We start from the raw sequence: 25,449 nt of genomic DNA on the forward strand, positions 1-25,449 counted from the left end.
AATTGTCTAATTTTGACAACAAAATGGGATTTAGTGACCCCAAAAACCTCCGAGTAAATATTTTAAACAAATCCGGCAACATTAAAACATTTAGTCGACTTATTGGACACTAAAAATCCCCGGCAAACGGATTTCGATTGAATCGCACTTATCTTGAAATTATCCGCCATATTGGATTCGACATTTTGTATTTTGAAAATCTGACATCATATTCGTAACTCACAAATTAATGCATGATAATTCTAATTCATTCTTCAATTCAAGATAAATACTATCTCAAAATTGAATTGCAATAAAATTACAACTAAAATTAGCGTTCAATATTATTCTCTCTCAAAATATTTTTAATTAATTATAATTATTTTATTTTAATTAATCTATTTAAGTACATTAACAAAGATTTTTTTTACTTATACTTACAATTATTTTAATATAGGGGAGAGTGGGGCAAACCGGACCGGTGGGTAAACCGGACCCCCCTCAATATTTCCGAAATGGCGAAATTGGAAAAAGTGTTGTTTACAAATTTAAAACAACCATGTTTAGTATACCTTATTTTTTCAATCTGACAGTTTTAGCTTGCGTTTGTGCGACGAAGAGAGCAAAAGTTTTTTTTTTTGTTTTTTTCTACACTTTTAAGAATTTTTTCTTAAGGAATTTTTGAGAAAATCGTAGTGTAATGTTTCCAAATATTAGGTCTTAGGTTTTGAAGGTACACACCTCAGGAATATTTACCACCAAAAACTTTGATGAATTTGCAAAGCGTTTCTTTTTGACAAACATTTATTCTCAAAATGGTCCTGTGGGGCAAACCGGCCATAGGATATTTCCATTGAATTAAAGTTTCATAAAAATTATTTGTAAATAAAATGTTTCTTTCATTAAACTATTTACTTACAATGAAAAATAATTGTCTTCCAATGAGAATTGGACCCTTTAATATTGTTTCTCTGATAATGACATACATTTTTATTTTTTTATTCAAAAAAATATTTATTTAATTAAAATTCAATCCCGTATTATTATTTTCATTACTACAACCATTGTTTACAAGATTCTTTATGTTTTTTATTATTGTAGATTATGTAAATGCAATATTATAAATAAAAAACCAAACGGTCCGGTTTGCCCATAGGGGGGTCCGGTTTACCCCAGGGGGTGGGGCAAACCGGACCGTTTGCAAAATTTTTTAAAGTTAACACTGCAACTAAACAATAAAACATAAAGTATAGGTTTCTCTGGGAAAAAGTTGCGCAATTAAATGATCTTTCAAACAAGCCATCGAAAAATGAAATCAGTTGATTCGTTTAGTCACAAGAGTCAAAAAACCGTTAGGGGGTCCGGTTTACCCCACTCTCCCCTATGATTACTATGGAATTAAAACTCCAATTTTTTAGCTTCATTACGTAGAAAGTACTTTTCTTTAAAATCATTTAAGAATTAAGAATATTTTGTAATTGAATAGTTATTTTTACTACATTTTTCATTAAATCGTAATTATTATTAAGTTTTTGGTATTTGGAAATTTTAAAAAAATTTTATGATCCAAAGCTGTGTTATCAGCACAGAAATTTTTTTAATTTTTGACTGGAATTTCATAAGTATTGGCCAGGAGAAAGCTTAGAATTTTACGTTTATCATCTTGCGTTTTATGATTTTTGACATATTTTAGAAAATAAGTAACAAAAAAAAATTTTTTTCAACATTTCAAAGATTTTATTTTAATAAGCTTCACACTGAATAATTAATTTTAAAAAAGTATCAAAAAGTGGCTTTGAAAAAAGTAGTATAAAAGTAGCTATAGAAAATTAATTTTAACGAATACTAAAAAAATTGTTTTAGTCGATTCACAAAAATTTGATTCAATATTTCCCTGACTGTTTCCAGATTTCAATTAAAAATATTTGTTTTTATTCTAATCCTGCTGAAAACTTTAATTCTAAATTTTTGAAAAATTCAATTATTTTCTAAATTTTTATCCTAAAAATACAATTTATTAAAATGCAATTTTTTAAATTAAACAAATAAAATTTAATTTAAATTGCTCATAGGAATTAAGAAAATAAATTAATAATTTTTCAAAGTAAAAATTTAATTGTTATTACAGTTTTACAACAATTAAAATTTTCAACGATTTCGATTTAATAATATAAAATTTTAAGCTTTAATGGTCCGTAAGGTAGAATTGCTTGGAAGTAGTCTTATTTTAAAGAAAAGGTTTGGATTAGATTTAGGTGTATAAAGAATAGAATGAAAACTCGTAATTTTTATAAAATCTGTAATACTTGTTTTAACAAAATAGAGTATTAAAAAAAGTCGTTTACATGTAATGTGACGCTTAGTAAACAAAATGCAATTTTTTCGAGGAATGCATATAGACTAGTTCATTGTATCTATATTAGATGAACAAGTTTTAAATTTAAAACAATTTCCTGCATTTATACAAATCTACTGTATTAATTACGACGTTACCGCAATAATAAGGCAAAACTTTATTGTCCTTAAAACATCTTTCACGCCATAAAATATACGATATCGCAGTCTTAAAATCAATGTAATAATTCTATATCTATAGTATACGAGATATAAAAAGTTAATATTCATTCATTCATTCATATATTTATATAAAAAAACAATAACATTAGTATCTGCGTAACAAATTATTCTTTTTCTCATTTATTTACCTTTGAAATAAATAACCGAAGATTTTCAAAGCAACAATCATTCATATTAAAATAGCTTATTACAGACATTATTTTCTCATTTTATGTAAAGTTGATCATTCGTTAGTTTGCGTATTAATGAAAAGATATCGATAATAATAGAGAACAAATATGCTGTATTAAACTACATTCAAAGACATGGAGCATGTTCATACAGTCTTTGCAATTCTCTCATAATTGTTCAGGAACCGGAGTTTGTACATATAGCTCGTACTGGCTGCCAGTGCTAAAGTAACGTTGCGGTTGATTATAACAAAAATATAACAATTATAATACAACTTTTTCAATCTTGATGCAAAAATGAAGGAAAGTCTCAAGGTGAACTTGTAATTGCCCCATTTTTATCCTCGCTCAACTTTCTTTCTTCATTCTTTCCATAAAACCACAAGCTTATTATGGCATGATATTCTTTTAATACATATAATATTTAATATACTTTCTCACGCAAACATTCAAGAATTCTAAAAAAAGACTTACTTTGAGCATATTGCACTGTACTTCCCTAAATTAGAAGAATATAAATAGGTATATTTATCCTGGCTATTGCAAGTGGTTTAATGAAAAAACGCATCCGTTGTCTTCCTTTGCTGTATGCGAGTAAAACTAAAACTTGCTTTCAAAAACAATCCTGCAAATTACAAATAAAAATTTTTAATTTATATAATATAATTAAATCCCGCAACAAAAACATCTTTGATGCAAAAAGTTCCGTTAAGTAACAATTTTTGCAAATGTCCAAACAATTAGTGAAATAAAAGTTTACAAAGTAAAATTTATAACTAAAGTTTTAATACTGAATTGTACCAAATAGGGGAGTGTAAGGTATGGTGGCGGACTTGTCAAATCTGGCATGTAACGTCACATCTGAAGCGCCTTATAGACGGAGAGCTAGCTACATAAAAATGCATGTTATAAGGTACATGAAAAATTAATATTTAGATAGGTTCCATTTGAGTCCCTAAGTACCGAATGCGAAGTCTGCCTGCGCGTTCTGGAAGATTAAGCCCGCGAATTGACGGTCGAAAATGATAAATTTGATAAGGAAAACATGTGATAAAGGTCATGGATAAAAGTTATAAAATTTAAAAGTATTTATCACCAGTAAGCTTATAAAATTTTGGCAGACAATTTTTTGGACGACAAAGTATTGGCAGACAGTGTCAAAGTTGCGTAATCCGTAGTGAAAAAAAGATCATAAGAGTCATGGCTAAAAATTAATGGAAATAGTTAATGAACTCTTATGGAAGCTATATGTCAAGTGGCAGACAAAAATTCGGATGATAACATCGAGGCAGACAACGATAAAAAGCGCGGTTCCCATGCGATTTCGCTGATTTCGCGCTATTTGCACTAAATAGTTAATTTTTGAAAAATGTGAAATTTTTTTGGGCTACATTAATTTTTAAACATAATTTAATGATTTTATAAACTTTTGAATGAATATGATTTATTTTAAATTAAATTTTTTATAAAAATAAAAAAAATAAAAATTGAAAATGTGATTTTTGTATAGAATTATTAATTTTTTTAATAAATAGATAATAGATTGAAACTTCTGAGAAAAATGTATCCTAATTTAAAAAAAGAAAGAGCAAAATCGGTCAGTTGGTTTAAAAGTTAGAGCAACTTTTCAGAATTTGAAAAGTTGGTATCAATTCTGGCGTGAGCGATTGCTGCCGCGTGTCGCTGGATTCCCCCACTCTGCCCACCTAAGGAAGGTAAAATCTCGCACTCACTTTTACCTCTATTTTAAACAACTAAATAGTGCAGTATGGATTCCATAATTTTTTTGGTAATAGTGTTGTTAAGAATCTTTATATTTGTATAAAAAAAATTGTAAAATGTTAATAAATAAAATGTCACGATTAGAAATATTTAAAAAAAATTATTTCCCCCCCCCTTGGAGTTAGGTGCAATTTTTTTCTTTTAAAATTTCAAAAAAATATGTTTAATTAAATTACTTTTTTTCCCGATATTATGAAACAAAAATTGGCTGAGATACGCTTAATTGTTTATAGTGGGAAATATTACCTCTTTTCTGCAACTATTTTTATGCAAATAAACAAGAAAAATCATTTAGTGTGTATATGTAAAGGATAGATCTCATCTTCGCAAGTGAAACGATATTTTGAAAAATGTGATTTTTTGAGTTTCCTTCATTTTTCATACATAAAAAGAAACATTGTTTTTAGTAAACAAATGGATTTATTTAAAAACTATTTATCCCATTGGGCTCAAATTTGATACACTCTTTAAAGGTATCAAGGGCAATACTTTCTGTCAGTTTAAAAGTCATCTCATTAAAATTAAACAAATTATTAAACAATTAAGAAATTGCAATTTTTATCTGTTTAAATTAATTTTCTCATGAACAAATAATTGAAAATTTTTTGCGACCTATCATTTTATATGTCTTTTTAAGCTCTATCTCATTAAAATTAAACAAATTATTAAACAATTAAGAAATACAGTTAATAGTGATTTTGAGAATATAAGGAGTGTCATATGTGATTTATTAATTTCACTCTACAATAGTGTTTTGTATTCGGTAAATTTATACATACAATGTTAACTTTTTGAAGTAAATTTACTAAATTAATTTACTTAATTATTAAATACTAATTTTTATTTCGCCAAATAATATTTACCTCAATGTTTATAATAAATTTTCTACGAAAGACTGTAATAATAATATAATTATGCACACTTAACCTTAAATTATAAGTTTTATATTATACTTTCCTGATAATATGAACTTATCAATTAATAGCATAAATTTTTTAATTGTATAAAATAGAATCTTATGCTTCATTATTTACATCTGATTCAATTTCCTCCACATCTTCTTCACTGTCGCACTCGATATCATCCTCAGATTCGATTTCATTTATGTCAGCTGAAAAATGAAAACAATTAATAACTCATACTTTTAATAAATAAAATTGTCAGTGTATGTATAAAGATTTGTACCTTCAGACTCTTCTTGATTGGATTGATTAATTTAAACAGATAAAAATTGCAATTTCTTAATTGTTTAATAATTTGTTTAATTTTAATGAGATGACTTTTAAACTGACAGAAAGTATTGCCCTTGATACCTTTAAAGAGTGTATCAAATTTGAGCCCAATGGGATAAATAGTTTTTAAATAAATCCATTTGTTTACTAAAAACAATGTTTCTTTTTATGTATGAAAAATGAAGGAAACTCAAAAAATCACATTTTTCAAAATATCGTTTCACTTGCGAAGATGAGATCTATCCTTTACATATACACACTAAATGATTTTTCTTGTTTATTTGCATAAAAATAGTTGCAGAAAAGAGGTAATATTTCCCACTATAAACAATTAAGCGTATCTCAGCCAATTTTTGTTTCATAATATCGGGAAAAAAAGTAATTTAATTAAACATATTTTTTTGAAATTTTAAAAGAAAAAAATTGCACCTAACTCCAAGGGGGGGGGAAATAATTTTTTTTAAATATTTCTAATCGTGACATTTTATTTATTAACATTTTACAATTTTTTTTATACAAATATAAAGATTCTTAACAACACTATTACCAAAAAAATTATGGAATCCATACTGCACTATTTAGTTGTTTAAAATAGAGGTAAAAGTGAGTGCGAGATTTCACCTTCCTTAGGTGGGCAGAGTGGGGGAATCCAGCGACACGCGGCAGCAATCGCTCACGCCAGAATTGATACCAACTTTTCAAATTCTGAAAAGTTGCTCTAACTTTTAAACCAACTGACCGATTTTGCTCTTTCTTTTTTTAAATTAGGATACATTTTTCTCAGAAGTTTCAATCTATTATCTATTTATTAAAAAAATTAATAATTCTATACAAAAATCACATTTTCAATTTTTATTTTTTTTATTTTTATAAAAAATTTAATTTAAAATAAATCATATTCATTCAAAAGTTTATAAAATCATTAAATTATGTTTAAAAATTAATGTAGCCCAAAAAAATTTCACATTTTTCAAAAATTAACTATTTAGTGCAAATAGCGCGAAATCAGCGAAATCGCATGGGAACCGCGCTTTTTATCGTTGTCTGCCTCGATGTTATCATCCGAATTTTTGTCTGCCACTTGACATATAGCTTCCATAAGAGTTCATTAACTATTTCCATTAATTTTTAGCCATGACTCTTATGATCTTTTTTTCACTACGGATTACGCAACTTTGACACTGTCTGCCAATACTTTGTCGTCCAAAAAATTGTCTGCCAAAATTTTATAAGCTTACTGGTGATAAATACTTTTAAATTTTATAACTTTTATCCATGACCTTTATCACATGTTTTCCTTATCAAATTTATCATTTTCGACCGTCAATTCGCGGGCTTAATCTTCCAGAACGCGCAGGCAGACTTCGCATTCGGTACTCAGGGACTCAAATGGAACCTATCTAAATATTAATTTTTCATGTACCTTATAACATGCATTTTTATGTAGCCAGCTCTTAGACTATTATCACTTGGGACCGTCCATAAACCACGTAGCCCCATTTTTGGGGAATTTTGACCCCCCCCCTCCCCCATGTAGTACGCTATTACATATATTAGCGCCATTTTTTCCTCTTGTCGTAGTCAATTGCTTGACCCCCCCCCCCTCCCCCTCAAGAGGCTACGTGGTTTATGGATGGCCCCCTATGGTCGATGTCTTTTATCGTGATGACATTTTATATGCAGTAGTATTAATGATCAAACGTGTGCTTTGTACTTTAAGTGATTTTGAATAAAAAAGTAGTGAAAAAAAGAAAAAAAGTTTTATTGGATATGTGTGTTAACAGTGCCAGAGTGAAGATTTTTTGAAAATTGAGTCTGGTAAATGTATGGAACATATTGTTTAGACCTTGGACAACAGTTTTTTGTATTTTACATTTTTCTCAATTCGCGCTGTATGAAAGCAATCGATGTCAGCAACTGCCTGCTTTTGAAATTTTGAAAAATATTGTTGAGAGAGAGAGAGAGAGAGAGAGAGAGAGAGAGAGACGCAAAAAAGAAAGTGTCCGCCACCATACCTTACACTCCCCGATAAAATTTAATTTAACGATTAACATAAGCAGCTAATGAAATCCAATTTTATTCGTCTTAATAAAAAATTTCTATTTGATGAAATTTTAAGATCTTGGCGTCAATAATGTTTCTAACTTGTAATTAATGAAAGTATTGACGCCAAGATCTTAAAATTTCATCAAATAGAAATGTTTTATTAAGACGAATAAAATTGTATTTCATTAGCTGCTTATGTTAATCATTAAATTAAATTTTATATTTGTTACAATTCAGTATTAAAACTTTAGTTATAAATTTTACTTTGTTAACTTTTATTTCACTAATTGTTTGGACATTTGCAAAAACTTTTACTTAACGGAACTTTTTGCATCAAAGATGTTTTTGTTGGGATTGAAATACTTTTTGCATCATTAATAATATTTTAGGGGAATTTAAGTAACTGTTTAGTACTTCAGGCTCTACGTTTGTCTAAATGTCAAAAAATCCAATTTTTTGGAAAAAATTCAAATATTTAATTTTCTGAAATATATATACAGGGTGTCTAACGTTTAGGGAAGTTAATAGGGAAAATTTCTAAAAATTTGTACAAAAATTAAAATTTTTGTGAATAAAAAATTTTGTTAATCTAACAAAACTTAGAAGATTTTTATTATCGTTTGTTTCTAATCATTAGATATTAATTTATTGTTAAATATGTCAGTTACCATATGTTTGTTCCAAAAAAGCAGAAATAAAATTAGTAAAAAGTCAGGGAATTATTTTCTCAATCCTTGTTAGACACACTGCTTAAATAAGTAAATTGTTTTTAAAGAGCCCAAAATTAATGACGCTAAATGCCATAAAAGAGAAGACAAAATGTTAAATTTTAAAAATTCAGTTTTTCGAATTTTTGATAATTTTTAATAATTTTAGATTTTTTACCAAATGGTGGAGACTAATTAATAAGTAAAGTGTTTTTGAAGAGCCCAAAAATAATGAAGCTAAATGCCATAAAACAGAAAAAAAAATGTTGAATTTTAAGAAATTCGGTTTTTTGAATTTTTGATAATTTTAGATTTTTTACCAAAGGGTGGAGACTATTAACAGGGTGTCTAACGGTCAGGGAATGTCAGAGAATTTCATTGAAAGTTAGGGAAACTTCTAAAAATTATACAAAAATAAAAATTTTTGTGAATAAAAAATTTTTTCAATCTAACAAAACTTAGAAGATTTTTATTATCGTTTATTTCTATCATTAGATATTAATTTATTGTTAAATATGTCAGTTACCATTTTTTTATCCCAAGTCAGGAAATTATTTTCTCAATCCTATTTAAACACCCTGATATATTAAGATTTTAACCTAATTAATAATATTCCAGAATATTTTACAAATCTGTTAAGTCGTTTAGTCGCTACGTTTGTCTAAATATCAAAAAATCCAATTTTTTTTTAATTCAAATATTTCAATAAATACTTAACCCTTTGAGGACCAGTATTGCTTTTAGGCAACATGAACATTTTTTTATTAACTCGGGCATAAATTTCTTAATTTTCAAAACTGAATATTGAAACAATAATTTTCACATAGTCTGGAAAATTTCGTATCACAAACACTGGTCTTTAAGTAAAAAACTTCAATAACTTTCCCTGAAAAGTTTGCTTAAAAATGAAAAATCGCGATTTTTTAAGAAAAAATTTGGTCCTCAAAGGGTTAATGTATTGAAATTTCCTAAAATATTTATCGAAATTTTAACCAATTTAATAATATTCCAGAGTATCTTGCAAATCCATTTAGTAGTTCACTGAATTCACTTTAATGCCGTTTAAGGGAATCTTTAGTTGCGGAGTTAATGCCCTATAATTAACTTGAATTCTTTCAAGGGGATTCAAATTCTAGTCATGTGGTTACAAAGAATTGAATTGGATAGAAATGAATAACTTAACAATAGAAAAGGAATTCATTAACCCTTGGGCGGTCAAGCGGGGTCCAGTGGACCCCGCATTGTTATAAGCATAAAAACATTACGATAACGTACACGGTAAAAAATTTACTATGTGGATTACAGTACCACTTAGTTGAATAGACAAAATTTACAAATTGAGCTATAAACAAATAACAAAATAGTGTTTTTCTTTTAAGAAATTTGAGCCTACACCAAATAATCCTGCCTTGCATTAAGAACGGTGTGTGTATTTTTCAGGGTATTTTGCAAATCTAACTGTTTGTTAAATTTAATATCTTAATCATCATTTTTATATTTTAATGCATTAAAATTCATAATATAATAAGAAGAAAACAAAATATACAAATATCTATGTTTTAAGGAGTTATACCTGTTTGGAGGCTTAAAAAAAGGGTGTTTTTCAAAATTTTTTTATGAGTACTGTTTTAAATTATTGTTGGCAACTAATATACCATTTGATTAATCAACTTTTAAAGAGTAAGAAAAATTTTTCTTTTCAATTTTTTGTTACAAAATGGTGGCTATAGGATTTCGTAAACAGTGCTAAGTTTTTTTGTAGAATTGATCCAGAAAAATTAAATTTAAAAACATTTTATTGGTTTCATGCAAGGATGTTTTTGATTATTAATCTAGGAATGTCATATAGTATATTTTAAGCCAATATTATAATAATTAGCCTCAATTATCCAAGTCAAAAGCAAATGTAAAATTTATACACACATACCTCGTTATACATTAATAGTATTTATCTTGTTCAACGTCTGCAGAATTGAATTGTTGTTTATGGCTGTTGCGTTTTAATGTGGCTGATTCACAATTTAAACTTTTTGGGTAAAGCTTCGGGCTTCCTACTCCATTCACATTCGAATTATTTTTTCCTCTTAAAGTACCATTCATATTTGTATTGGATGAAAAACTGGACAAACGTTTTGGTGCCACCTTCGAAACAAGTTTAAATTTATTAGAAACATTTACAAGTTTCTTCAATGCTTAGTTGCATTGTCAGCACTTGTTCAAATCATAATTTCAGATGTATAAGAAATACCTCTTTTAGTGGGACTATGACGTAAGGGTTCTGCTTTGTTATATAATGAGGACTTCCGGCGATATGAGATGCTTTCCGCTTCATGTAAAATAAACTCAATACTGTCATCAAAATCATACCAACAATCATTCCTGCAATGAAACTTCCTACAACTGCTCCAACAGACACGCCTGCCATTTGAACACTTGGTGACACGTTATTCGTAAATTCTAGAAATTATTTTTAAACAATTACTTATCCATTTATATTGTGTTTAATAAGTTTTTAGAACTTATCGTTTTTACCATTGTAAGAACATTGACGAAATTCTTGATTAGCTCCTTGGCAAACTCCATTACTGGCATGTACAAGGCACTGACGTTTCCTATACTGCTGATTATCATTATTACAGTTAGACCAGTTTGACCAACCACTCCAATCAATAGAAGAATCACAGTTTGGCATTTTGCAGGACTCTTTAATCACATTGGGCCCTTCACAAGTGTTTGATGATGCACATTCTCTCTTTTTTGTTCGGATTCCTGTACCACAAGACACTGAGCACTGGGACCAAGTAGACCATGTTCCTTCAACTTTATTCTTTTTCATCTCATTTCCACGACATGAGAATGGTGTACAAACTCTTGTTTCCACTGCCACACCTTCACAAGGAGGTGATTCACATTGTCTGGTCTGCAAAAATTTTATTTCATTGAAAACCGTCGAGGCAGAAAGAATCTGATAACATGCTTCAATTCAAATTAAATTTATGTTCATACACATAATACAGCCGAATATAATTATCTGATTTATGTAATTTATTTATACTAACCCTGGCCTGAGAACCTGGAGTACACACACGATTACATGAAAACCAGTGTGACCAATCTGACCAACCAACTTCTGTATTGCTGTCAGTATTTGTCATTCCGATAACATGAGAGCAAGAACCATCCTTCTTACAATAACGTTCTTCTTCTTTTCCTAAATGAATACGTAAACTGGACGGGTTATCAGTTTGAGCACGACATACAAATCTAAACCGCTTCTCAGTGTATTCAGCTTCTTTCGCCTGAGCCGTGAAGTTTACAACCATCCATGGCGTCCAATTAGAAAATTTCTTTGTTTCCGTGCAAGTTTGACTGTTGCAATGCTCGACCTAAATAAACGTGTTTATGTTAATGGCAATAAACATGACGACAGCTAGCTAGATGTTAACACATAAGGTAGATATTTAATATCTAGACGTTATGCGTTAATATTTATAAGATTTAATTTTTAATGTCAAAATATTAATTGTTATTACCTAAATGTTAATCGTTAATGTCTATTTTGGAATATCTACTTTTAACAATGCTTTCTCTCTGTATAAAGCTTTCAAGGTCGGATCCAGCATTTACAATAGGGGGTTGTCAGCTTATATAAATATTTCAGAATAGGGAGTAGTCAGCTAATATATAAATATAAAACAACGTAAAATTAACTACTTGGAAGAGGGTGGTCATGACCTGCAATATTACTTAAAAATATATAAAGAAACTAACTTCAAAGTTACACCCAGGACAGCTAGTGCCACCTTCATGAGATATTGGACCGTCACAAGTTCGTCTTCTAATTCGCATACCTACAAAATACAATTTTAATTATTTTAATTTTGTGAATTGGAGTAGGGCATTCTTTTTCAAACGTGTGATTGTAACATAAGTAGAAACTTTAAAATGATAATGCACTATTATAGTAATACTCATACCTCCGTTACACGGCCGGGAGCATGTCGACCATAATTCCCATGGTGACCACTGTCCACTTTCTGAAGGCAAAATTGATTGAGCTGGTTTGGCACACGGTGGAATATCAAGGCAAATAGCTTCATCATGATCAGGTCCTACACAAACACGACCACCAAAAGCTGGAGAAGGATTACTGCACGTACGTCTTCGAGTTTTCATTGCTAGACCACAGGTTTGGGAACAAGATGACCAGGTAGACCACGACGTCCACCCACCATGAACAGTGCAGTTAGTTACTTTCACCTTCGGACCTTCGCAAACATTTCCTCCGTGTTTTGGTGGAGGATTATTACATTCCCTTATTTGACACTGACAGCCATCCGCATTCTATGAATAATAATATTACTTCAATAATATTACTTATTATTCATAATAAACGGAAAATTAAATAATATACACACCTCATTTTTGGAAGAGATTACATGATGCGACTTTTCCGAACCAGATTCCGTAGATTCGTATTGACAGAAATGCCATGAACTCCAACTGCTCCAACCTCCTTCTACTGAATCTCTTAATACAGGACATTTTGTTACATCCTGATGCCAATGTGTGACAGCAGTATTCTGATTGGGTGCTTGTGCACAAGTCATGGTTAATTCATTCCATCCACAATAAGGATCTTGTGCATTTAGACAAGCTGATTGCGTTCGGTGTCGATGACATTGAACGGCTGATATCCTGATGAAGGGAATGATTAAAAATTATTTAAATATGTACATATTGTGGATAACTCGACATTTGGTCGTAAATCAAGTACCTTAATAATCCTGTTTGCATTCCCACATACAAACTATGTGTATCTTTAAGGTATTGTAAAATTACTGGTGGTGAAGGTAAAGGACCCCAAACTTCAATTACACACGTTTCTTGTAGTTTCGGCAATACAGAGATCTTTTTAATGTGTCCTGTCGTTGTTGCAGCATAAAGTATTATTACACTACGGTGCAATTTTGTAGGTGTTGTATCCACAGCAATATATGTATATCTTTAGCGAAAGAAATATATTTACAATGAATACAATAGCAATTTGTGTGAAACAATTTTGATCCTATTCTTTTATTTTTACCATATGTTTTTTATTTAAAATTTAAAAATAGAAACTTTCTATTACCGTTCGTGACTTGTATGCAAAGGCTTTAGAGCAGTACTTTGAACAGCATCGTCCATTAGTTGATACCTATGGTTATTCATTATTTGATAAGGTGCACTATTAAGCTTCTGGCCGCAATGTTGTCGATTATGATGAGGTACTGGTTGCCTTTCCCAAGTAGAGCCCGAATTTTCCTGATATTTATAAGGACCATTGAAGGCTTTTAAAATTGCAGACATATTAAAAGCACAGATTGCCGATCCTGCTATTGCATTACTAAAAAATCAATGAAAGAATGTATTATGAAATGTTCATAAACATTTCTTTTCGTTTAGGAATTGAATATAACAGTTACTGAGATTTTGCGTATCATCCTTTTTATTAACTGTATTATTTTGCAAATTGATGTGAATCATCTCTGATATCAAACGTTTTTTATAATTAATTTCTTTGTTAAGTATAAAAAAGTTGTCATAATCAAAAGTGTGGTTTGATTAGCAATATTTATAAATCCAAGAGGATAATTATTTTTTATTAAAGTTTTTTAACAAATTCAATATTTTTGAATTGGAATTTTTTATCAGAAAGTTTTATAGCTCTGTCAACGAAGTTATAAACAATATCAACTTTCTGAGCAAAAGAATATTTTTATTAGTAATTTATGGTGCGATCAGAAAATATGGGCTTTTTATAGAAGTAAGTTCATAAGTAAGTAAGTTCATTATTCTCATTAATAACGGGGACATGAAGAAAATTAATGGATTTATTTTTTTGTATCTCAAAAGTGAACTGTAGCCTGTCATCAAATCCATTAGAGACGTCAACTTTTTCATTGCTTTTATCTTTCGGTATGCAGGTGATTATATCATCAACATACCTATAGTAAAATAATGCTTAAAAGAAATTTTATAATTACAAGAAGTTTCTAACTCATCAATGACTATGTCCGCAAACAATTCAGAAATAAAAGAACCCACAGGGGTATCATGTTTGTTCTTTTTGTCTTAATGTATTAATTTGTTATAAAATCTTTTCTGAAATAGACGAAACAGAAAATAAAACTTTGATTACTTTGGAGTTGTAAATGTAGCGTAAACGGTTCCTTCCTCCGGATGATATACTGCGCCTTGAATTTCATCATAGTAAAATGGAAACTCGCCCGGGAGAGAACAATTTAAACGAGATTTACTAAATGTAGTCCACGTATCTCTCATTAAAGTTTGACCACCTGGATCGTTTTTACAAACTCTCGCTATTCTAGAATATATTCTCTGTAACAAAAAGATATGCATCAAATATCATTAATTTACACCTAATAATTAATAGGTATTTGAATATTGTATCCGCACTAAGTCAACGATTACCTTTCCGCAATTAATATATTCCACTGCTGTTTCCCGAAATAAGAAAAACACATATTCTTCCGTCTCAAAACTGCCAACAAACTGCGGGTCATTGAGCCATCTAAAGTAATAAATAATCTATATTTTCAGTACACTTTTCTTATATTTATTAAACAGGTAATTTAAATTTTCTATATCAAAACCTTTTTATAAAGTAAATCCAAAATGTGAAGCATGTAATTCGATTATGTAGCTCTACGTTTCAATAACAACTATAAGCCTGAATGATTATGCAACTTTTTGACAAATTAGTTTCAAAAACTCTAAAATTCTGATAGTTTAATTAATTGTTAATAATTAATAGTTAATATGAGTTAATAACAATTGTACTATTATAGTTTAAGAACTTAATTTTTCGATACTTTTTAATTCAATTAAAAGCATTGTACCTCACAGAGAAAATAACAGAGCTGGCACAACATTACACCACAGTTTGACCGATACCGCTGAAAATATTCAGTTTATTGTGTATTTTCATGCACAAGCACTAAAAGCTAATTTCTGAAGTAAATATATGAAATGTACTATTATATAATTAAATTATTAATACAATTGTACAATTATGTATCACATTTATAGTCTATCTAACAATAAGCCATCATGCAACTGTGCAATAAAAAATGTGTCACTTACTTAAAATCATATTGATGTGTTCGAAGATTTGGATATTCCAAAGTCCTGTAAATAGCAGAATCAGCGCCTGAAAAATCAGTAGGTGCTCCTGCAAATAGACCACCAGATCTACTCAGAATGGCTGTTGCATTGGCATGTGGTGAATATGGGCACATAGCTACTCCCGATAACGTATCAGTAACATTCTTAATGTTTTCAATCTGTAACACAAGTGTATCGCAAATATTATTTTGATAAACATTTTTATGAATTTTATGCTTTACTAACACAACATAACGCTTTTACTTAAGCTCAACACAAGAAATTTAGTTATACTTATTGATAGCCGTAATTATTTTGCTTGCGCAGCGTCCTTTAAAGGAAGATACAATATTAGAAGTTGAAAAAATTAAATTTTCAATTGCATAAATCCCCTCAATTTTTAGATCTTTAGCTGAAATTATTCTCCCGCTAAAATAATTTACCTAGATCCGGCAAGGGTCCTGCTAGCATGTGGACCATGTGGACTAACTAAAAAAATCTTCATTAGTAAGAAAAAGATAATATATCTTCGTCCTTTTCTTAGGAAATTTTTGTTAATGCCAGTAGGACCCTTTCCGAATCTAGGTAAATGATCTTCGGTTTTTCATTATTACTTATAAGATTTTACATTATCTAATATAGAAAAATTTACTACTACGATTTAGTTTTTCTTTCATTTTTTTCTACATAATAGTAGATATATAAGTAAACTCACTTCTCTCCACGTACACATCGGACTATAAGCATTAGTGCCGCATGTGAAAATAAATTTTCCATTGCTCAACAAAACTTTTATAAAATTGTGACAGTCTTCAGAAGTTTGTCCTTTATCTTGACAAGTTGATATTTTTTTTGAAGGCGCGGTCCATGATGCATGCTCCAGTTGAGTTAAAGAATTTAATTTTAAACGGAAAAGGTTGTCTCTGAAAACAGAAGTAGATTAAAGTATATATTAAACTGCTAAATTTGAATCTGAAAAAGTGCATTTTTTCATCCACTAATATATTTATTGTGGTTTTGTCAAAAGAACAAAAGGGACATCCAAAAACTTACCGTGCTCCGACAACTACTTGTTGCCTTGCTACATCAAACAATAATTGAGAATATGTAGTGACCCCCTCTTCTTGAAACAACTTTCCCTCTTGAAGTAAATCTAAAAATAAAAAATTCTTATAGAACTATATAATTTAATATCAAATTTTATTGAGAAAACTTGTTCGTAATATAGTTTTCTTATTTCTAAATGATAAACTATAGAGATCATTCCTACACATATTTAATCTGAGGAATAAGTTTATATAAGAATTCCTACTGGAATTCTGGATGAAATTCCTAGGAGCACCTTCCAAAAAAAATCTTTTTACGTGGGAGATGTTATGTGTAATACTACAGTGATATCAAGGTGCTGCTTGGTAAGTTTCATAAAAAAACTAACAATTTTAGAAAATTGTTGCATAATAAATCTGATGTTAGATTTTCAACATTAAAAATGAGAAATTTAATATGACAAACCTTATCATTTTTATCATTTTGAATATCTAACATCAGATTCCAAATCAGCAACGCCATAGAACTCAATATTTAAAGTAAACGACATTTCATTCTTTAGAAATCGCAAGTTTTAATAAATAATTACTAACACTTTTCAAATGGATAACTTAATGCATTAAACGACTTTTTCAAACTCTAAAACTTGGCAATAAAGTACCAATTTGATATTAAAACAAATATTTAAATTTAAGAGACGATAGTTCTCCTGGTGCTTTTAGGAAACGCTGAATATAATTTAAACCTAAAAAATTCATTTACATGAACCTCCAAGAATCCTTTATAATATCCTACATAGGATCGTATCAGAATCTCTTGCAGAATATGGGAACAAGGATCTTTTATAACATTTATAAGAAAATTCCATGTAAAGGTTCTTGTACAGGAACACCTGCAAGGCCCTGCGCAGGGAATTTTTTAATTTTTTAGATGCTAAGGATCATTTGCAGGAACCATACAATTTTCGCAGATATGAACTATTGTAGTCTTTAGGTAGAACCTGCATTGGAATTCTTGTTCCAATATCCTGCAGGGTATCCTAACACAATCCTATGTAAGATATTGTAAACGATCTTTCGTAATTCTTGTAGAAGAACATTAAAGGATCCCTTAAGAATTCTGAAAAGGAATTTTAGCTAGGTGAATCATTTAAAATATGCATAATAGATTTTAAAAAATTAATTTAACAAAAATAATTTTGCTAAAATTGTGGGTTGTTTATGTATTATCATTATAATGATAAATCATGTACATGATTTCTCATTAGATAAGAATTATATTTATTGATTCAAATATTGACAAAAATGCAAGGTGAACCAATATCTGTTGGCAAAGGTAAGAAAGAAGTAAACTAAAAGAATATTGGTATATCATGAAGTAGATTTTTAAATTCATATATGTGACGCGCTCCCAAGAAAGGTACCTAAGAAGCAAAAAATTTGAGGTTATGTTTTAAATTTTTTGAGTAAAAATGCAGAAAGAGAATCAATTAATAATTAAAAATTGTTGTTCTTCAAGTCTTTATTATATTCAAAATATTTAATGAATATTGGTTTCAAATTCAAATAATTAAAAATGAACTTTTAATCAAGATAAATCTAACGCGAACTCAACCTATAATTCGTTTGCTTCTTAGGTACCTTTCTTGGGGTCGCGTCACATATGCGTTTTATATCAAACGTACATAAAATCCTTGCAATTAACATTTTTAAAAATGATTTAAAACGCATTCAATTTCATATGGCGTATTGAATATTATTTTTCATGCAACATTAGATACGATTTGTTTTTTCTAACATTTAATTATAAATAAGAATTATAATACACGGAAATTTGAATAAGACGTATATAACATTGAAATTTGCATAAGACTTATATTACACTAAAACTTGAATAAGATTTATAATACACGGAACTTTAAATCAGAATTATATTCTTCGGAATTTCGAATAAAAATTTATTATTTTCTACAGAATCTTGGATAAAAATTGCATTACCTACATGATCGGGTGGCGTTAAAATAATGAAAAGTTATTTTCAATACAAAACCATCCAGTCTCCCTTACTCTACCTTAAAATACTTACTGTAAAGAATTTCTTTATTTCTAACTTAACGTTGTGCATTAAAGTGCGCATAAAATGAACAAAGTAAATAATTTATTTTAAACAGCTAAGCTCAACGACTTTATGCAATCACTTGGCAAAAGAAAACATACAACTTAAAATAAAAAATATCAATCCTTCGAGACAAAGTAAAAAATTCAGATATACTGTACCTTCATATGAAATGTGCCGAAAGTCTTCTGAGGCATGACATAGTGCCATGAGTTGTAAAATCAGTACGATTCCCAATTGGTACTTCATTTTTGTTTCACATTAACTGTTGTTCCTGTTAAAAAACAATTATTATATAAAACCAATTTTAAACTAAACATATTGTATTGATTGGGTTTTCAGGGTTATTACCTTAAAACTTGCATAAAAGATCTCATTCTAATTTTAACGTAAAGAATCTTAAAGAAAATCAGTCAAGCTTATTTGCATATTTCATAAAACTAACCAATGATATAACTTGAAGCTCATTTGCTTCAATCATCGGGGTTAGGCAACCTTAAACAGAGTTAGCACACCTTGACCGGAAATCTCTGGTATTTTTTACTGCTATCGAGCTGCATCAAATGGGAAATTTGACTATTTCATTATCTATTAATTGTTTGAAAACCACAGAAATGACCTATTGCTGAACCGAGAGTACTAAAGAGAGGTTTACAAAAGTTTCCCTTGTCTTTGATAAGAAAGTACAATAAGGGCTAATAAAAATACAAATGAATCTTAAAATTTCGACCCTTCGAAACTTAAAAAAAATACCAAGTTGGAGAAAACTTAGTGACCAATAGTATAGAAAAGTAAAAAGGAAATAAATAAGAGGGATCAAAGTCAGAGAAGTGAAAGCGTTAGCGTTTGTAAATACATAATAATAACAGCTGTTTATAAAAGCTAGAATGTTTATTTTAAACTGAAATTATGTAATTAAAAAAAATTTTTAAATAACCTAATAAAAAGTTAGATACAAAGACTGCATTTACGAGTCTTTGCTGGGTTATTTCTTATATTTGAAATTATGGATTATTTAAATCAAATACATTTCATTTTCAGTGTATTTATTTGCAGGGTTGCTTTCTTTCTTCTTATTTGGTTTAGAGCATTTTTTATTTATTTTCATTATAAAATTTTTTGATATAAATAATTTGAATTTGAAGCAAATTACTGTTTATTTGCTACGATCAAATAAAATATTTAAGTCAAGTAAATGTTTGCTTGGTTCGAATGTACAAATCATTTAACTGAATCAATTTATTTAATCCAAATAATTTTTTTCAATATACCGATTGTACGTAAAAAATGATTAAAAAAGTAAATGTTCAAAATTTATATGATGAAAATAACCAATTTCTTATTGTTTATACTATCAAACAAATATATTTACTTCAATCAAACAATTTTCATTTAAGTCAATTAAATTGTATTTCAAAAAATTTAAGTATTTGAAGCAAGTACGATTTAATTAATTAATTTAAATAAAAATTATTTGAATTGAAGTAAATATTTTTTTAATATTAGACAAGTAATCGGTTAACTAATAAATGAAATACTTTTTTTAAGTGTATTCACAGCATGGAAAAAAAATATTGTATGGAATGTCATCGAATTTTAATAACGGCGAGAAATTCAGGGTTTAATTATGAAATTCCCTGTTATTACCAGGGCGCAACATTTAATATTCTGATCATTTCCCTTTTTCTCGGTCAGCTCCCCACCCTGTTTAATTTTTCACAACGTAGATTTTTTAAAATTTCTTTTCATTTCAGTAAAGCTCTAGAATTTTTAATTGAGTTTCTCCCGGCCTTTAATGGATAGGTACAAAAGAATAGAACAGAAGTGGAATTCATAATGGCATGACAAAAGGGGTCAAGTGTCAATTTTATGGTTTTACAGGAGGTAAAAAATATTTTTAAAAATTCTGCTGACCATTAAAAAAAAGACTATGAAAACCGTTTTGAGATATTATTCTTTACCAAAGGAAATACAATTTGCTGAGATAACTTTACATGTTAGCAAGAAAAATAAGTTGAAGTCTGCAGTTTTTTGAGCTATGTGACAAATGCTCATATTTTCTTTTAACATTAATTACTATAAAAAATATACAACTTGAAAAAAGTAAAAAATTAGTTTTATAATATTGAATTTTATTGAATTGACGAATCGTATGTAAAAAAAAAGTAGTTTTTTCCAGAATATTATGAATTAAATTACTTATATAAGAAAGCATTACCCAAATTTTCAAAAGTAAATTATAATCTATATATTTAAAAATGAACAAAAAAGAAATATTTAATTTGTTTAAAATTTCATAAAGAATACAACTATTCTTCAATAAACATAACATTTTTAAGCAAAATTAAACATATACATAATTAAATTTACCAACGTTTTCGTCGACGAAATGAAATTTGTTTTCTAAACAAAGTTTTTCTAACAAGTTATGATTTCTAAAATTTATTTTTCTGCAATTTGTGAAATTCCATAATTTTGATAAAAGTTAGAAAATTGTTAAAAAATTAAGATTATGAAATAAAAACTTATTTGCATATTTTCTGCTTATCAATCACAATTCTGTTCACAAAGTTATGAGTTTCTTTTTGAAAAAGAAACAAAATTTTGATAAAATTCCTATTTCTTATCACAATTTTTTAACAAAATTTTGTTTTTCTTCGAAAAAAAATAATAATTTGTATCATTTTCATACAAAAATTTCGAAAATTAATAGGTATATTTTTAAAAGATTTTTTTAGAAAATTTTAAATAAATATCTTGAGGGGAAAATCCCTAGAATTTCTATTTGTTAATTACGATTTTTAACTAGATTATTTTAAAATTTTGTTAAAAAATTTGCATAATTTCTATTCTTTTTTAATTTTTTTAAAAAATTAAAAAACGTTCATAAGTTTTATATTTCAATCATATACCTGTTGATCATCATTACAAAAATTGAATATTGTTAGAAAAAAAATAAATTTGATAATTATCTTTATATTAGAAAAAGAAATTTTTAGAAAATGACCTTCATTAGAATAAGAAAGAAAATTAGAAAATAACCTTAATTATGTAGAAAAAAACTTTTTTAGAAATACACCTTTATTAGAAAAATAGTTTTAGAAAAACTGTATACCCAAAGTTTTGATTTAAATTAAAAAAAAAAAAAAAAAAAAAAAAAAAAAAATTATTTAATTTGATTTAAACCAAAGAAATTGGATTTTTTTTATTTTTAAAAAAGAATCATGTTTTTCAACAGCTCTGATAAGTACCTACTTAAAGATATCAAACATAAAACAATATTTTTAACCATATTAAATATTATTAATATGGTTAATAATCATTTTGGTTTTAAACATTTTTTTGTTTTTTAACTGGGTTACATATATTGTAAGTGTAAATTGAGGCTACTTTGTTATTCTAATTTTTATTACAAAATAATTTATAAATACAATTAGACAAAAATTCTTTATTTATAGAAATGTATTAATGAATTTTCTTAATTATTTCATTAAAAAATTTCAATTTCGAAAAATTTGCGCTTGACATATTTTATCATATACCATCCTTAAAATATTTACAACTTTTACACTCAGAAAAAATATGTTTAAATGAAATACTCTATTTTGTTGTATATAAACTTTATTTTGGTTATTCTAAATATTTGATTTAACATTTAACATTATTTGATTACATTTGGTTGAGTTTCATAAATTTTGCATTCGAAGAAAGAATTTGAAGCAAATTTTTAGTTGAACGAAACAAATTTTTGGTTAAGTATCCCATTGCATTTATATTAAACAAAAAAAAAATTGTTAATTTAACAAAAATTTGGTTATTTCATACAAATTTTTTTTAGTGTATAAATATATAAAAGAGAATTGAAATTCGCGAAAAACGGATAAAACTAAAATTTTAACTCAAATGATCATTAAGACTCGTGCAGAACAACTTTAATGTGGAATGTAAGAGAGCCAGTTCGAATGCACTTTTTGCTTACTTGACATGATAGGTAACATGAAGTGGCTTGAAATACCTAATATCTCTTTCTCTCTCTGATAGAATAAGTATAAAATAGAAATTCTACCTTCCATTCGTTTAAAAAATTCGTTTTTCGATATTCCCGCGATTCTATTTTTAATAATACCAGATTTTAACCTATTATAAAATATTTATTTTTTTGCAATAAGCATTTTAGAAATTAATGCGAAAATTAAATTGCATTCCACAATATTATTGACTGCGAAATTCTCCAACAAAAAGGCGCTTGATATAAATTGATAAAAAAAAACTACTATATAGATCCTAACAGATTGACAAAGTATTTAATTTTACGATCCCTTACAGTGAAAAGTTCGAAAATTCAAAGTATTTGTAGTATTTCCTAAATCAATAAAAAAAAGACGTGAAACTCAATATTTAAAGAAGAAATGTGCAGGAAATATTTTATCAAATTTTTTGAAGGAAATTTAAAATTTACTTTCATATAAGATTTATCAATTTTGATACATAGGTAGATTACGGACTTCTTAGGAAAATGATTGGAAAAATCTATTGCACAACTCTGCGATAGAAGTGCATATTTGCGCATGCGTATCAGTTTGAATTTACCACGCAAACTTCTGCAAAAACTTACCACCGAGAAATCATGTCACAGCGCATATATTTCTCTGGAAACTTTGTTAAAAACTTTCAGTGCAACATACCGAACATCTTAACATCCTATATGAAACTAATTTATTATTTACTTTCATAAATACTGAAAAATAGTAAATCGAATATTTTTGTCTTTCAAAATATTGTTTGACAAGTAGAAATTTAAAGTTTGTAGGAAGCATAAAAAATTTAAATAGAAAACGCAAAAAAGTTCCTCTTGTTGGGGCAAGTTTGCGTGGAAGAAAGACAAATTTTTACAGTACCTAAATTTTTATAAAAATTAAAATATTAAATAAAAAAATATTTTATAAATGCAGAAGTTGCAAAATGTTTAAAATATTTTTTTTTATTTTTTATGCAAGTTTTCTTGGGAAAATTCAGAAATGTTGTTTACATAAAGATAAGGTCCTGATAGGCCTGAACATTTCTGAAATGTTTAATAATGTGAGAAGTATTTTTACTCCTTTTTCTATAAACAACATTCATTATATTTTTCTTCATATATTGAATATTAATTCTTAATAATCGAATGTATTTATTTTTGTAATTTTATGGTGTCTTACCAAGTGCAAAAATGGAGTTTCAGTTGTACGATGATATGGGACTGAGTAAATAATCCTTTTCGTCCAATTTGCATAGTGTTTGTACAGTTCATTTTTAGTAGCATGGCACATATTTTTTTGTACTATTCCAACCACAAATAGTAGTAAATATTTAATAAACATACTATTAACAATCATTTCAACTCACTCACACATACACACACACGAACGAAGCATTTAAATAAATCTTTTCGTTTCGCAAGAGAAAAAAAACATTCAGCTTGGGTGCAAAACATGATTTATAAATAGAAACTACGGTAGTCTCTTAATAATTGTGAGCCTTCCTAACTTTATACTGAATACTTTGTACTGAAAACAACTTTTAGCGATAAAAAAGAATTTTTTCGTTTCAGTAATACCAACAAAGACGTTTATTTTCTGTTAGGTTGGGTACTGTTAGGTAACGAGGCTCGAGAACTGTTAGGTATGTACTGATACGACTTCAAATCATGATGAAAGGAGAACTTTCCATTCGCTTGGTCGTGTAGGCTGTTGATGCTCTGACGTGGTGGTAGAAACACTTAAGTGGTTTGGTCCATTGCCACTCCATTGGCGCTGAAAGTCAGATTAGAGAGAGAGAGAGAATAAAATAATAAACCAAAGTAATTATTTCTCAAAGTAAAGACACTTTTTAGCTAAACTCAAAATACAGTTTTTCAACCTCTATAATTAATAGTTAATGTTAAAGAAATTTATTTTAAATAGCATAGGCATAGATGTATATAATATGTTTTTAATTTATTTTTAGAATAGTCCAGCCGTTTTAGGTTTTAAGAAAAATTTTACGACTTCTGTGCCAAAATGCTTCTCATTTTCGTTTAGGGTTTTGTAAAGTGGACGTTCAAAAAAACATTCTTTATCTAACATTTATATATTTTTTTGTAAAGATAATATCTGGAAAATTTATCCTACTCATAATTTTGTGAAAATATAATTTAAAAACATTAAACATACCTAAATTTATGATATTATTTATGCATTCAGTAAATGGTCATTCAAATTCCCTATAATATGGTTTTATTATAAGTTTTAACCAGATTAACGTATTCTTATAACCGAAAGCTGATTTTTGTTTCGACTTTGGTGTAAATCTTGTTGCTATTCTTTAGGAGTTATATACGATCTCACTTATTACTACACAAAATATCAAATTTCATTGAATTTATTCATTATTGTTAAAAAATTAGCGATTTTGACACTATTTAAAAAATAGTAATTAATGTAAATAAATTATAATTTTTAGTATAATTGATACCCTCTGAAAAGGTTTATTTGAGACAACTTAAATTTTGGTTGAATGAACCAAATAAATATTTATTGTTATTTTACAGTTCAGTTAAATAAACGTTTATTTAATTTAAAAAAATTGAATAGTTTTTTTTGCATGAAC

The 25,449-nt window shown here is 28.1% G+C and overlaps 1 protein-coding gene across 2 annotated transcripts; it reads right to left on the reverse strand.

Annotated features, from left to right (window-relative positions):
* Window positions 1-2,261: 2,261 nt before the first annotated feature.
* LOC122507405 (semaphorin-5A) lies at window positions 2,262-24,554 on the reverse strand. Of its 2 annotated transcripts, none has more exons than XM_043620089.1 (17): window positions 24,021-24,553; window positions 18,984-19,096; window positions 16,714-16,813; window positions 16,376-16,583; window positions 15,640-15,839; window positions 14,968-15,067; window positions 14,675-14,874; window positions 13,625-13,879; window positions 13,271-13,498; window positions 12,912-13,191; window positions 12,471-12,837; window positions 12,265-12,344; window positions 11,553-11,879; window positions 11,026-11,413; window positions 10,742-10,950; window positions 10,421-10,635; window positions 2,262-3,351 (listed from the first exon to the last, which is right to left on the reverse strand). In XM_043620089.1, exons 2-16 carry the CDS (start codon window positions 19,069-19,071, stop codon window positions 10,432-10,434), a joined length of 3,234 nt encoding a protein of 1,077 aa, XP_043476024.1. In that variant the 5' UTR covers window positions 19,072-19,096; window positions 24,021-24,553; the 3' UTR covers window positions 2,262-3,351; window positions 10,421-10,431. The 2 variants fall into 2 exon arrangements, with proteins under 2 accessions (XP_043476024.1, XP_043476025.1); XM_043620090.1 differs by lacking the exon at window positions 2,262-3,351 and adding an exon at window positions 4,675-5,619 and having other exon boundaries at window positions 24,021-24,554.
* Window positions 24,555-25,449: the final 895 nt, after the last annotated feature.

The sequence above is a fragment of the Leptopilina heterotoma genome, unplaced genomic scaffold, assembly GCF_015476425.1.
Source record: "Leptopilina heterotoma isolate Lh14 unplaced genomic scaffold, ASM1547642v1 Lhet_47, whole genome shotgun sequence".
Lineage (NCBI taxonomy): Eukaryota > Metazoa > Arthropoda > Insecta > Hymenoptera > Figitidae > Leptopilina > Leptopilina heterotoma.